General features: G+C 35.8%; 1 protein-coding gene across 1 annotated transcript in view; it reads left to right on the top strand.

The window, feature by feature from the left end:
- LOC136035049 (uncharacterized) overlaps positions 1–14,970 on the top strand; it is a 262,359-nt gene that overhangs the window by 203,017 nt on the left and 44,372 nt on the right. The window contains exons 28-29 of the mRNA XM_065716648.1: positions 3,202–3,327; positions 11,343–11,549. Of these exons, the coding sequence (XP_065572720.1) occupies positions 3,202–3,327; positions 11,343–11,549 (333 nt within the window). The remainder of the gene's footprint in view (positions 1–3,201; positions 3,328–11,342; positions 11,550–14,970) is intronic.

The following is a 14,970-nucleotide window of genomic DNA, read 5'->3' as shown; positions in this document are numbered from 1 at the left end:
TTTTTTTCAGAAAAAAATATATTTATGATATACCAAGAATATCGTCATTTAGTTTTTCAACAAAATCGTCGAAATATATTGTGCTTTTAGTAAAGCAAAACTTCCAATTAAAAATGTTTGAAGCATAGCAGTTCCCCTTATATCTAGGACACGTTCTTTTCTTGCAAGTCTTAATGTCACCTCTTACTTTAGTACAATAGTTGATTATTAAACAACATCATATAAAAGTTGATGACACACGTGGAGTAATAAAGAAATGAACTAAAAAGTGACTAAAAGGAAATGGAATAAGAGAAACTTCAATAGCACACTTCAATAATAGGATAAACAAACTAAATTATGACGTTGTGAAAATCAGAAATATTCTGTAACTGGCAGTTTTCTGTGGAGCATGGTCAAGCTTGTCGTTGCATCTGGAATCTCAAACTTATGAGCTATATTCTTTCTTAACAGGGTTAGGGGCAGATCCAGTGGGAGGAGGTACCACAGGCCCCCGAGAATTTTTCAACACCCTCATTTGTTTTTTTTCTCTCTTTTTTGACCCTTTTTTAAATAAACTTGTCAATTTGTTCAATTATTGGTGCTCTTTTCATATTGGGCTCCCCGCAAGATTTTGCTTTAGATCCACCTTTGAACAGGGGGCAAAGGAAAAAAAATGCTTTTAAATGAAGAGTTTTTACTTGTTTAGTGTCGTTGGAATTAAAAATAAGGTAATATGAAAAGGAAGAATGAGTCTAGGCTTTCTGTGTGCAATGGAAGAAGTTTTGTAGGGTATTATGTTTCTTTAACACTTGATTCTGTCAATTTTTGGCCACCATCAAACAAATGGAAATAATTGCGATGTGAAAGTACCAGATGTATTTGGGTCGATACGCAGTATCCTTGCTGAAAAGAACAGAATCTGAGGAGAGAAAGTTTTCGGAGAAAACAACCAACAACGTCTAGAATTACCCAAAAAATCAATAGGTTAATTGTAAAGAGCTATTTTGAGTACTAACCAAGCCTTTTGTGTGTTTTTTTTAAAAGAAAACACGGTTTGAAAAGCAGAACAAATTGCCTAATACATATTTACTGGGCTTAGACAAATTTTGACTTTTATTAATGAGCTAAATTGTAACATTTTACAAAAACTTGCCGTTTCCCATTCTGCTAGGTGGCATTGAAGTATTTCTGCCGCTGGTAGATCTTAATGTTTATTTTCTTTTTGAAATATAGGATTTTTGCGACAACTTGCGACGACTACAGATCTAACCTGCACTAAAATTACAAGATACTGAGATAATTGAATTCCTTAGGTTCATGTCTATTCATCTAGTAACCTAGAAATGTGTCATTACTTTTACTTTTCTTTTGGGAAATAATCTAAAATCACATTAAAAATATCAGGTAAATCTTTTTATTTCTCGTATGTTTTCCACCATTATGAGGCATTTTTGAACCTAAATAAGAAAATTTCAAAGGAATAATTTTGGAAATGAATAAAGCTAAATCTAGTTGTTGAATAGTAGCAAAAATACCGTCTCATATTGAATCAGTAAAACCGTTGGAAATATTAAATTTACATGCTGAAAAATTACACAGGGAACACAAACCCTAATTCTTATGAAATCTATATTAAGGCCCTTGAATTTACTCTCATGTCTGTTTCCAATATCCATTTTAGGAATAACAGTTCGGTTACACTCGTCTTTTCTTTTTAACGAAGATTGTACTTTGTATGTGCCATCGATCAGACAAACAGATTATTTCAATTTTTGCTAATAGGAGACAATACGGAACATACTACTACTACTACTAACAAAGGCTCACTTCAGCACCAAACCACCTGAGGCCAACACAGCTATTTAAGCTCCTCTTCTCTCACAATATACTCAAAGCTTCCCTCTTTACACCTTCCTAAGAAGTTTAGATTTCCCTCCAGTCCTCTCTTAAGACTTATTCCTGCCCCATTCGGTGACAACCTTCTATTTGTTTGGCCCTAGATGGATGGCCAGAAAGGACAATCCTTGGCAATCGTTTATCCTTGATGCAAAATATGTCCTAGCCATCTGAGCCTTTCTCTTATTATAGCTCCAGACAGTGGGATTGAACCACATTTTTGTACAGCTTATTTTGTGATATATGGTTAGTCTTTTGAAGCGCCCATGTTTCAGAGCCATTGTTGACCATTGTAATCGCTGTGGCTTCCAATGTTCTAGTCTTGGTTCTCAGACTTATCTCAGACCTATTCTTCCAAACTTTTTTCAGCTGTTAAAAGACATTCTTAGAATTAGCTATTCTACTTTAACATCTTCGCAGAATCCACCATCTTTACTTATAATACTATCCAGGTAAATGAAGTTATCTACTTGATTGATGTTACCCAATATCATCGCTTTTCCTTTAATTTATTCCTGGTCTCAGTGACTTGGTATTGTTAATATTAATTTTAAATTCTATTCTTGCACTCTGAACTCTCAAAACCTCCAAAGCATGATTCATTTTGCTAATATTTTCAACTAGGGCACTCAAACCCTCAATGTAGGGGGAAATCTAATTTGTATGAGAGTATTACTTTCCCATTTGATTCCGTGCCCTTAGGAGAAAAAAGTCCATGAAAATGTTCCACACACTGTAATATCGAGCAGCGAATTTCAATGCCCCCTCTCCTCCTTCCAAAAAGATACCAGTAAAAGATTTCTAGTACAATAAACAGTTCAAAATCGCAAAAAGAGTGTTAATATTATGGTAGCCTATATCAATTCAAGTCCATACAGTCTTGAAAAGGTCAAAATCGGCAGCCATTTTGTGTAAAACCGGTAATGTCAAATTAAATATGATTTCATACTTTAAATTAAAAGGATTCAATATTAATCTAATGAATCTTATTCATAATTTTTACACAATCGTGTACTTTTAATGTCTCTTATTTATTGAAACTAGTGATTTTTTTGTTGGTTATTTATTGGCAGTAGATGTTTTTTTTTAATCTTATTGAATTATTATCGTTAGCTAAGATTTATAGAAGTTGCAAAAGTGGATGAATTTTGCTCAATTGATCTGAAAAATTACTTATCAACTACTTGTGTGCTCGAAGTTGCAGCATTGGAACGGGCTTATAATTCTTCTCTGGTCTTATAAGAATCGTGACTACTTGTATGAATGCTTACTCATAATTTTTTTTTTTTGCTCTTGTCTTAACTCAGCTTGACCTACTTTTAGTTCGTGTATAACCTCATGCTGTGTGGAAAAGGGTATAAGGCACTCGAGGAATTTATATTAGAATCTCCTGCCCCAGTAGATGTTGCAGCTAAACTTTCATACATTCTTGCCAATATTTCAACAAAGGTAAGCTATCAGATTTTTGAATCATTGACTTGATGATTTTTTTTAATCAAGTAATTGTAATATTATATTTTGTAACTTAATCAATTTTTTTTAATCTTATTATATTTAATTATGTTTAAATTATAATAAACTTAACTTTCTGTCATTGGACACAAATCTGTCTGATTTCTATTTAGAAAGGGCAATAAATTTTAAACATCTATTAACTATCATTTGCTAATGTTTAAGGGCTGAAGGACGAGCGTAGGGAGGGGACAAAAAAGGTTGCCCTCTCCTCAATACGTCGCTCTTTACGCTAAAGTTCTTTTAGAACTTTTAAAAAAAGCTTACTTCTCTAGTTTAACGGCCCTTGTGTTTCAAGAGTCGTTCTTAAAGAATTAGAAAAATAGAATTGGAACAAAAAGTCAAACTTTAGCGCAAAGAGTTACTTAATTTGTTTTTATTTAATTTCTTGACGTTTTCAAATAATGCCGGAAAATCCAGCTCCCTCTTCATCGAAAATTCCTTCTCCCCTATGGAAAATCCCTCCATTGAAAGTTTTTCTCGCGTAAAAATACCCCCCTGCCTGAATAATTTCCCCCAAACAACTCCATTCTAGCTGAAAATTACCCCCGGAAGATTTCGGGTGAAAAATGTTTCTTAGAATACTTCTATTTGATAAGATTCAAAACCAGGCCTGAAGTTCCCTCCTCCAGGGAAAAGTTTTCCCGGAAAAACCCCCCACCGTGCCTCATACTAGAAAGTTGCACCTGCAGAAAGTTCCCTTTGAAGAATTTATCCCATGAGAAACTCCCCCATTGAAGTTTTTTTGGTGAAAATACCCCCCCCCCCCACAAAAAGATATTCTAGAAAATTCCAGTCCAGTAAACTTTTCCCCCGGAAAATTTCCCTTAGTATCTCCATTTGTAAAATTGATTCAGCAAAGAGAAAGTAAGAAAAATAAAACAAATTCGAATATAAATCCTGGCAAATTCCCCCAGTGTAATTTTCCCCCTGGAAAATTCGCCCCCTTCCCGAAACTTCCCTTCCCATGAAAAATTATCTCCTTAAAAAACTACTCCATCGGACAATTCTTCCCCCCCCCTCCCCCCGCCAAAAAAATGCCTTTATGCTTCCCAATGACAAATACTATACGTAAACAATGGGCAAGTTTCATGACTTACAGACCTTTCCCTAGGGCCTGTGGAGGGTCAAATTATCCCCAAAAGCATATATACTGGACATTTTAACTATTTTGAACAAAATGGCTATTTCAAAATTTTGACTGAACAACTTTGAGCAAGAAAGGGATGGCAGGGGAACAAGCTGCCTTCCAATCTTTTTGGCTACTTAAAAAAGGGTACTAGAATTTTCAATTTTTGTTCTAATAAGCCCTTTCCCCGTATTCTAGGACTATTGATTCGATACGACAACCCCTGGGGAAAAAATAATAATAAATAAGCATTTATCCATGATCTTTCTTTCGGCAAAAAAAGACTAAATTTCACAGTTTTGTAGATGGGAGCTTGAAACTTCTACGATAGAATTGTCGGATACGTAGAATCTTATGGTGTGATTTTCATTAAAATTCCTTAACTTTTAGATGCCGTTTCCTTCCTTTTTCGAAAATCAGGCAGATTTTCACCGGCTTTTTCGTAGCTTTTGATGGGTACCACTAAACTTTATGAATCTTATATTTTTGGAATCAGCATAATAAGTCGATTCTTTTGATATATCTATTTGTTACTATCGAGCTGCATCGCTCCTTCCTCAGAGTTCGTTACCATGAAGTGTTTGATATAGGACGAAAAGGCTCCTTCTACAGACTCTTGATTGTAATACCTTTGAGATCTTGGTTTTCCTTTCCTATCACCATCCAAAAATTGATGACATGTGTTTGAAAATTGTTCTGTAAAGAAAATCAGTAAAAACCTCACTCAGTTTTCTTTGCTGAGAGACTGATATTCCTTCGGCTGCTTCGAAGAAATTTTCACTGAAAAGATTGGTGATCCAGTTATTGTCACTACTTCCTGTCTTTTTTTAGCTAAATTATTATTTGCTCTTTCACTTCCATGGAGAATTAAAGCTTATTCTGAGAAAAGAAGCGGTAAAGGTTTCAAAAGCTCCAATTCTATTTTGTTCAATACATAAATTCAAAAACTCCTACTTTTTTTTATCATCGATTCTATTTATTTAGATATCTTAAAAACAGCTATTATTCTGTTTTGTGGCTCAAAGTTGACTTTATTTGCCGCTGAAAAGATATTGAATGAGGATCAAGCCCTTGATTCCACTCGATGTCTTTTCGCACTTGACTAAAGAGAGAAATTTTCAATATAAATTCAGTTTCAAGGCTCAAGTTATATAAATGTGTCATAGCTTTTCTAGTGACCATCACCTCAGTTCTCTGTGGAAATGGAAAATGGAAAATTGGATAGTCATCTCCCCACAAACTTTCTTGAACGGACTACGGCTTCTCACATTGGTTTTCATATATTTAACAACTATGACGTATTCGTCAAATACATATTTTATTTGACATGGAAGGGACTCAGACACAGTGCTTTGCCTAAATACATTAGCCATTCCTGATGGCATGAGGAGCTGTTCTCCTGACATGCTCACGAATTTTTATTTTAACAGCGCGTCTTAGATTTTGCACAGAGGGGAGAGGCAAGAGAGGGCAAGGTTCCCGATTGGCATAACTGAAGGGGTTGCAAAACAAGTAAGAGATTAAAATTATGAAAAGAAAGTTGTAAAATTATCTATATTATGTAAATCAGCTTATGCCCTTTCCCTCCTATTTGCTTTAAGGGTTTTTTTGCATAAGAATGACTGAGTGATGTAGCGTGTGGAATGAGGTTTCGACGGCTCTTTCCTTCCCAATTGGTTAAGTAACCTTGGTAGGCCCCTTTTTAATAATTTTAGGAGTTTCCTTGGGGTTACCAATTCACAAAAAAGTAGGCAGTGAAAAGTTTTTTATGGCACAAAAACAGTATGCATCAAAATATACGGGTGGGCTATTTTTTCCCAATGACAATCCCAGAAAACGGTACTTTTCATATTTAATCCCCAATTGGTGCCCCTCTAAATTTCCTCGTGTTCTCCATTGATTCTTCCAATTTTGGAGGTGTTGACTAACAATCCGTCCATGGAATAGATTCCAGAATGCTTTATCAATGACATCAGACCACTTTTATTTCATTTAACGTTCAATCATTTGAAATCAGACTTACTCCATTGCTAAGGAAAAGAAGGGTAGAAAGAATGCTACATGAATCAAACAGTTCGTTTTAACGAACTATAAGCAGCTTCGTATTTCCAGTGTCTGGGACTTCGGTCCCGACAGCTCTTTAGTTTGGTCTTAACCGGTGGCACCAATTCGCGAAATTGCAGAAGAAGGGGGGGGGCAGGTAGAAAAATATATTTTTCTAAATACTTATTAGGAACTTTTTCATTTTTTCTGATAAATAAAGATAACGATGAAGTGCATTTTTCAACCCTCTTTCCAATTGGTGTGATTATCCCGAGGGATGGGGCCCCTGTAAATTTTTGTTTTTACTGCCATCGTTCTCGGTTAGAGCCCCACCAATATTTTCTAGATGTCATAAATTATTCATTGGTCTAACACTACACTTTATTTTTCTTAGGGAGGGGGTTGGAGGCAGTATATCAACAAATATTAATTCCCTATTTTAGTGAAATGGTTTTTACAAGCACTGGTCCCAATGCTACTCATGGAATGTACTCTCAAGTTATCTACTATACCGTTTTGATATTCCCGAGCACCAAAATTAGCAAGGACAATCCTACGTTTCGATACGTTCAATGTACTTGGGTACTGGAATTAAAAGGTGTCATCTCAACTTTAGATCTATTGAGGTCTGATCCGGGTACTGAAGCACTGACATTAATTTTACCGAGCGAAAAGGTAGAAAAATTGTACTTTAAACCGAAAACAAATTACAGTGCTTCAAATAGTATTTTTATCCTTATTCATAACGACGAAGACCTAACGTGCCCTGGATATTCTTTCTGATTCCTACATCACAGCTGAACTAGACTTTATCAGGGACATACTTTTTGGAAATGGGTATCCTTTTTTATTTATTAATAATACAATTAACCGTAGAGTGAAAAGACACTCCCATAAAATCAACGATAATTTACCATGGGAAAATTCCGATAAGCCCCAAAACATAATTTACCTCCCATGTATCCCAAAATCACTAGAAATCTTAAAAAAGTATGCACACAAAATAATCTGTATGTTGTATTTACCAATAATTTGAAAATCATAAATCTCCTAAATTCTGGTAAAGATAAGACTCCAGTTACTCGCCAAAAAGGTGTCTATCAAATACCATGCGACTGTGGCAAATTCTATGTAGGGAGAACCCACCAGAATTTCGAGAAACGCCTACAAAAACATAAAGATGATATCACCAAAGCTGTGAATTCTAATAGTATTACTTTTGTTTCTTTTGATTCTGCTTTAAGTAGCCATGTTTTCGAGAATCCTAGCCACAAAATACTTTTTGAATAATCCGCCATTATTAGCAATGATCTAGGCATAAAGCAAGTAGTTCGAGAAGCAATTGAAATCAGACTTAAGATTAAGATTAACAATAATATTTCCTTAAATAGGGATTTAGGAGAATATTCACTGAATGCTTTATACACAAATTTAATTAAAAATGACCTTACAAAATATTTTAAAAAACCAATAGATATTAACACAGAACCTGTCACAAATAGATCTATAAGATCAGCAGCGAAAAAAGCTAGGCTGGCATTAAAAACCTGTTTTTAAATCATTTTCTTTCATTTTATTGAATTGCCTCGTTTCATAACAATTTATTTTTCAGTCTTGAAAAATAAATTCGCTGAGTTAAGGATGCTGGGACTGTTTTGAAAAATTTTTCATTTTAGTTTTATTGATTTTATCCTCTCGTAAGTTGATTTTTCTTATTTGTATTGCTCAGGACGGCCCTTGGACATAGGGCCGAAATATTCATTCTAATTTGTTTCCCACTGTCTTAAAATATTCCCTATTGTTCTTCTTGTTTTTGGTGTTTGTCCTTATTCATTTTGGAACAGAATATTAAACTTTTAAAAAAGAAAAACAAATCCATTTCCGATTTTTATGTTTTTGATTTTATATGGCAAATAAATTGCTGAGTTTTTAATTATATTTGTAATATTCAAATATACATTTCGTAGATATAAAGCTTCACATTCTATTAAACTAACCCGCCACTATTTAACTAGGCTCAGACCTTTGGATTGGCGAGATTCAGTGTGGATAGACAGTAGCTCAGATCTAGCCTAAATTCTTAGCCAATCTTATGTGTGTTATTAAAGACAATATCCGACAGTATGAGCAAATAGCATGATAAATACAACTTGTAGTTCTCGGCACCATTTTTACACCCACACTTTGCCCATACCATTTTAGCGAAGTTGTATTCATTGAGTGTGCACTGACGATCGTGAAAAGAATCATAAGACGATTCTATGGAGGGATCATTTTCCTGGACCAACCTTGACATGGAGTTGTAGTGTTCATAAGAATAAATGCTTTTAACCATTAGAAAGTCATAAGTTTATCATCATTTGGAAAACGTTGCTTGAGAAGGGGAAAAACTGATGAAATGGTCCGTTTTCTGCACTTGAATCAATTTGTTCAGAGAATTTGGAAAGAAAACGTAGGAATCTAAAAAGTGAATTTTATTTTAGCGCTCCTTGCCGTTTTCAGTGTGTTTGTGAGGCCTATAGATAAGCCAAACCCAATTTTTAACACTATCTATTGTCGGCCCCCTAACTGAACGCAAAACATCCTTTTAGAGCTTTCCCTTCCACCTTTTACAATTTTTCCACCTCTAGGCACAATTCTCCAGCAAATAAACATTTTCTGATGTTTTCTGTTGTTCTGATTGTTCGCATATCAGAAATAGGGAGTCTCTAAGCCAGAAATATCAATATTTACTATCATTTAATATATGTACTAGTCAGGTACCTATTTAATAGCATTCTTATAATTCAGAATGGGTTTGAGACAACAGTTTTAGAAGTGCGTTGAACGCTATATTGAGATTTGATATTAGTTAATGAACATATGAGTCAAGTACGACTTCATTGACTTTCGTACGCCTCAGAAAGGCTCTGAAAAGGTGCCACAACGTAAAAATTGGAAATGCTATTCTACTCTCGTGCTGAATCAGGAGGTAAGCAGGGTTGTGTTTGATCCCTGTTTATATGGCACATTTTTATGGACTCTGTCATAAGGAGCCTAAAAGAGGCTATGGGATAGCACTGGAATCAAATGTAAACGTAAAACTCTACTAGACTTAGATTATGTTGATGGTTTGAGTCTCTTAGATGTATGTGTTAATGAAAAGAATTATTTTATGTTTTGAGGGAGGTGTTGAGCGTTCAGGGCCCAAGAATAGGCTTAAAAATTAGTGTGAAGAAGATAGTTTCGCTTTAACTGGGAATAAGTGGAGATAAAAAGGGGATGTTGGGTAACGGGAAGATCGATCAAATGGATAGATTCACTTCCAAATTTGGAATTATTAGTAAAGACGGTAGATGCAGCGAAAATACTAAAATTAGAATAGCCAAGGCCCATGTTATTTTCGAACAGTTGAAAATTTTTTGGGAGAGTATGAAAGTAAGTCTGAGAACCAAGATTTGAATATTGAAAGCTACAGTGATGACAGATGTTAAATATGTTTCTGCAATGAGGGCGCTCCAAAAGACGGAGAACGATTCGGTATGTATTTTCCATGGTAATTGTCTACTGATCCTTTTGAGTACTCCTCTGACCAACTATATTTGAAACATTATTTTGTACAAAAAAAGGCGACTCTATCTCGCTTTCTAGAGCTATAATGAGAGAAAAGCTGAGAGTGGTAGGACAGACTCCGCAGATGAAGGATGACAGATTGCCAAATATCGTTCTTTTCAGTCAACCCTCTAGGGCTTAATGAAAAGTAATTTATTTACTAATGGGTGGGAGGAGGTTGTAAGGAAGGATTTAACGAAAATTTAGACTTCTTCAGAGGGATACGACTAGACAAGGAAGAAGGAGCATGCGTATCTGTGTTGGCTTCATTTAGGTGTGGTAGCGAGTTTTTAGCAGTAGAAGTAGTAGTAGCATGTTAAAGATTATAAGTTTTACTGGAGAGCAAAAAACTGAAAACTGGATTTTTGGTTATCTTATTGTTAATGATGAATAATTGTTTGTTTGAACGTTTATATCTAGCCTTCAAACAATTCTGACATCAAACTTCAAAATTCTATTTGTGTTTTAATGTTTTGTAAAATAAATAATTCGAAGTTTTGAACTATTTTAAGACCCAAATTATACATGGGAAAGTGAGTTGAGCACAGTTCATTTAAAAGGGTGTGTTTTAAATACCCTTTTGATTTAGACGGTCACAAGACAACTTATAACTTACCAAACCAGGCCAGTGGGATGTGGCATTTGCATGACAATGAAGAATCTAATCGATTGCAAAATTTCGTCAATTTCTTCCAACAATTTTTGTTCATCGAAATGTGTGTTGACAGAAAAATATCCAATTACCATTGTGTTCTCATGGACTACAAACTATAAGAGTCTATTACATTTGAAGCATATAAAATCCCCATAAAATACATGTATTCCCTTTTATGCAAAAAATATTAATAAAACACAAACTACATAATCGTGTTTTGATGAAACAAGGGAAGAATCTTTTAAGAGTTTTTTCTTTAGCCATAAACTGTAAGATGTATAGCGTTCCAGATAAATGATATCTGGCAACAAGCTCACCATAAACCAGATTTTAGTTACGTCTCCCAAATACCTAAATATTACTAATTTTAAGCACTCAGAATTTGTCCACTTCCGGTGTTCGGTGCTTTGAAAAAACGGCACCAAATCGTTTAACGTCATGTATGGTGTAAATTCAAGCTTCAGCCTATCAAAAACACCTCTATGATTACCCACCTACAATAAAAATTTTAACATTTCATTTTGTCGCTTAAAGGAAAAGGAAAGATCACGCGAACTTCTACAAGCTTCAAAGAAATGTGAGCTAATGGCTTCTGATTTATTAGCAGTTGCAGCTAGTAGTGAAGGTGCTTCGAGGCTGCTAACAGCGACAGACCGACAGCATGTGCAGCTCCTTGATGTTCTGATCGAGAATGAACAAAAAGAAGTTATTGCAAATTCGTCTGTTCAACGGTATCTTCAGGTAAGATTATGATTCTCTTTCTTGTTTCGGAAGAATTGTGTTGCGAGAATTGGTTTTGTCCCGTTTTTTTTTTTTTTTTTTCCTATTCCGCTGATCTCAGCTTATTCCTGGAAACTGGTAAGGGCCTAACCTGTGCGGTTTTTACGGAAAGCGTGGACCTCAGGCCGGCTTGATGAATATGACATTACATTTTGGAAAGCTCCGCAGAACTCTTGCCTGGGGCCGAAAAGGATGGTTTTGGCTTGTCCACAAGTCAGAGCCTATGGTGTGCGAAGTGAAGTGGAGTTATATAGCCTATGTCAGAGAGAAGTAACTGAAGCTGTGCAGCCAAGCTTTCGTTTCATCAAACCATGTTTCTGCTTTCGAGTGGAAAGCTCCGTTCTAGCAGGCAAGCAGGCAGGCACCACTTTCAAATTGAAGATGGACTAAAACCTATAAGTGTTAAATATATGCGGCAGTTACCCGGCCCCACAGCCAATATATCTTCTTTAAGCGATATATAGAATAATTTACAGAAGCAAAATGTCGCATTTTCCCACGGGTCCGAAAGTACTGCCATCTATTGTTTCTACCCATTTCTGTTCGTGATTTCAGCTGAGTTTATCATTCGGTTTTTTGGACTTGGGATTGCGGTAGAGAAATGGTATCAGATGTGCCTAATAAACTTTAAGAGTTCTCTCATTGCTAAAGAAATTGGAGCTTATCCTTTGCTCCTGTCTAAGTGGTGACGTTAGAAAGTTGGCCTACGGCAAAAAAAAAATCAACTTTTGAACTGAGACAGATGGAATTTTTTTCGACGGCAATCGATAGCTCTTGATGAGCTGATCAAAGTATATGACATCCATTTTTGGTACAAAAATTCCCTCATGAGGTATACCGGTTTGAAAGTTTCAAGGGGTTGACAACTTCAGTAGTAAGGTACACACTAAAACAAAATCTTGGCCGATGCAAATTATGAGACATATAGAGGACTTGTAAGCAACAGTCGGCTGTTAGGTAATAATCACATTCGGCAATGAGGGGTTAATAACTTTTGCTAGTTGGTGTATCTATTATTTGTTTCCAGTGTATTTGATGGTAAAACCAATTTGGTTCCAGTGGTAAGACATGTAGGGGACTTGTAAGTAATAATCTGCTGTTAGGGTACAGTCATCTTCAGCGATGAGGGGTTTACAACTTTTTCTAGTTGGTGTATCTATTATTTGTTTCCAGTGTATTTGATGGTAAAGTCAATTTGGTACCTGTGGTAAGACGTGTAGGGGACTTGTAAGTAATAATCTGCTCTTAGGCTACAGTCAACTTCAGCGATGAGGGGTTTGCAACTATGCTAGTTGGTGTACCCATTAATTTGTTTCCGGTGAACTTGATGCCTATCACGGGAGAGGGACTTAGAAGTAAGAATCGGTTCACTTTGGGCGAGAAACGGCTGTTAGCTCATAATCATCTTCGGCAAGGAGGGATTTTCGCCACTTTTGTTAGTTGGTGTACCTTTTATTTGTTTCTGGTGTATTTAATGGTTAAACCAATTTAGTTCCAGTGGTAAGACATGCTGGGGACTTGTAAGCAATAATCGACTGTTGGGCTACAATCATCTTCAGCGATGAGGGGCTTGCAAGTTTTGCTAGTTGGTGTACCCATTTATTTGTATCCCGTGAACTTGATGTCTATCACGGGAGAGGGACTTGTAAGTAACAATCTGTTCACTTTGGGCAGGAAATTTGTGCAAATTGGTGCACATTGTATTCGATCTCTTTAAATCTGACAGAATTAAGTGTTAACGCAACGGGTAGCCTACAAACGATAACGTAAAACAATCAGGTAGTTTCGTAATAATTAGTGTCACCTACGGTATTTTAATCCTGAAAAGTTACGGATAGCTCTATAATACCAACTAGATTATATAAGATGTTGTTCCAAGTTTTCGTCCGTCACGATGTCTACGATTGAAAAGGATAAAGTTCAACTGGCTGCAAAGTCAATTTAGTCCCTTCTTTCGATATTACTTTGTAGTTGTTGTTTTTTCAACGCTGAGGAATAGCCGTTGGTCATGTGATAGCTGATTGCGTTCTTGTATGAATATACCATTTTAAAAACTTTGATAGGCTGACAACTTCATCATTTAACGGATAGTGAAGAAACAAGCATAAAGGAGAATGTAAAACAATGAGATAGTTTCGCAATAATTAATAGAATGTCATCTATGGTATTTTCATCCTGAAAAGTTAGGGATAGCTTTATAATACCAACTAGATTATGTAGGATATTGTTCCAAGTTTTTATCCGTCACGATGTTTACGATTGACAAGGATAAAGTTCAACTGGCTACAAAGTCAATTTAGTCCCTTCATTCGATACTATTTTGTTGTTGTTTCTTTCAACGCTGAGGAATAGTCTTTCATCATGTGGTTACTGATTGGTAGTGAAGAAACAAAACCAAAGTGTTGCTCTCGCAGCACTTTAGTCGGCGAAGCCGGACAAAGGTTGTCGCAACACTTCACGTTGCCTGGGCAACGTAGGTCTAGTTATATTCCTTTTTGGTCTATTAGCATAAATGTTATGTATTTATGTAAGTTTTTTTAATAGATTACCATAAGAATCCTAGAGCAAAAGCGTTTTTTAACTTTATTCAATATGTACATGGCCTCATCAGGGACGACTACTACAACTACTAACAACCCATTGCAGCACCAAGCTGCCTAAGCCAACATAGCTACGCACACTTTTCCTCCATCTCGATCTATTCAAAGCCCCACTCTTCAGACCCTCCCATTTCTGAGAGTACCCATTTCTGTTAAGCTTTCCTTGCGACATACTTTGCCCTATTTGGGAACGACCTGCTTTTCTTTTGGCCCTAGACGATTGGCCAACATGGAAAATCTTTGGCAATCTGTCATCCTTCATCTGCAGAATGTGTTCTAGCCATCTCAACCTTTCTCTCATTGTAGGCCAAGAAAGTGGTATCGAACCACATTTTTCGTACAGCTTACGATTTGAGATACAGGACTGGTGCCCTGACAATCTTAAAAAACGGAATATCGCATTCACCCATTCCACAACGGTGAAAATAACAAATAATTTACCTAGACAATCAGTTACCCTTATGGAACACAGCTCCGCTTGGGTAAAAATTCTATATTTAACTCTTTTCTTTCTTTGAGAAAGACCAATTACAATTTTATTCTACAACTTTGTATTATTCTAATCTTTACAATATATTCTTTTCCATGGATAAAGATTCAACGCTATTTATACAAACTCACATCCGCAAAAAGACGGGTCTATAGGCCTGAGTCTCTTGTTCCTTCTCCTGAAATATCTATTTTTTATGGTTTGTTTTAATGCTTGTAACCAGCAACAGGCTGGGTGAAACAGCTGTTCTGTTTTTTGTCTTTTTCTAATTTGGGACCCCAAAATAAATTCC

The sequence above is a fragment of the Artemia franciscana genome, chromosome 2 (assembly GCF_032884065.1).
Source record: "Artemia franciscana chromosome 2, ASM3288406v1, whole genome shotgun sequence".
In the NCBI taxonomy this organism is placed as follows: Eukaryota; Metazoa; Arthropoda; class Branchiopoda; order Anostraca; family Artemiidae; genus Artemia; species Artemia franciscana.
This window is presented reverse-complemented; position numbering and strand designations above follow the sequence as displayed.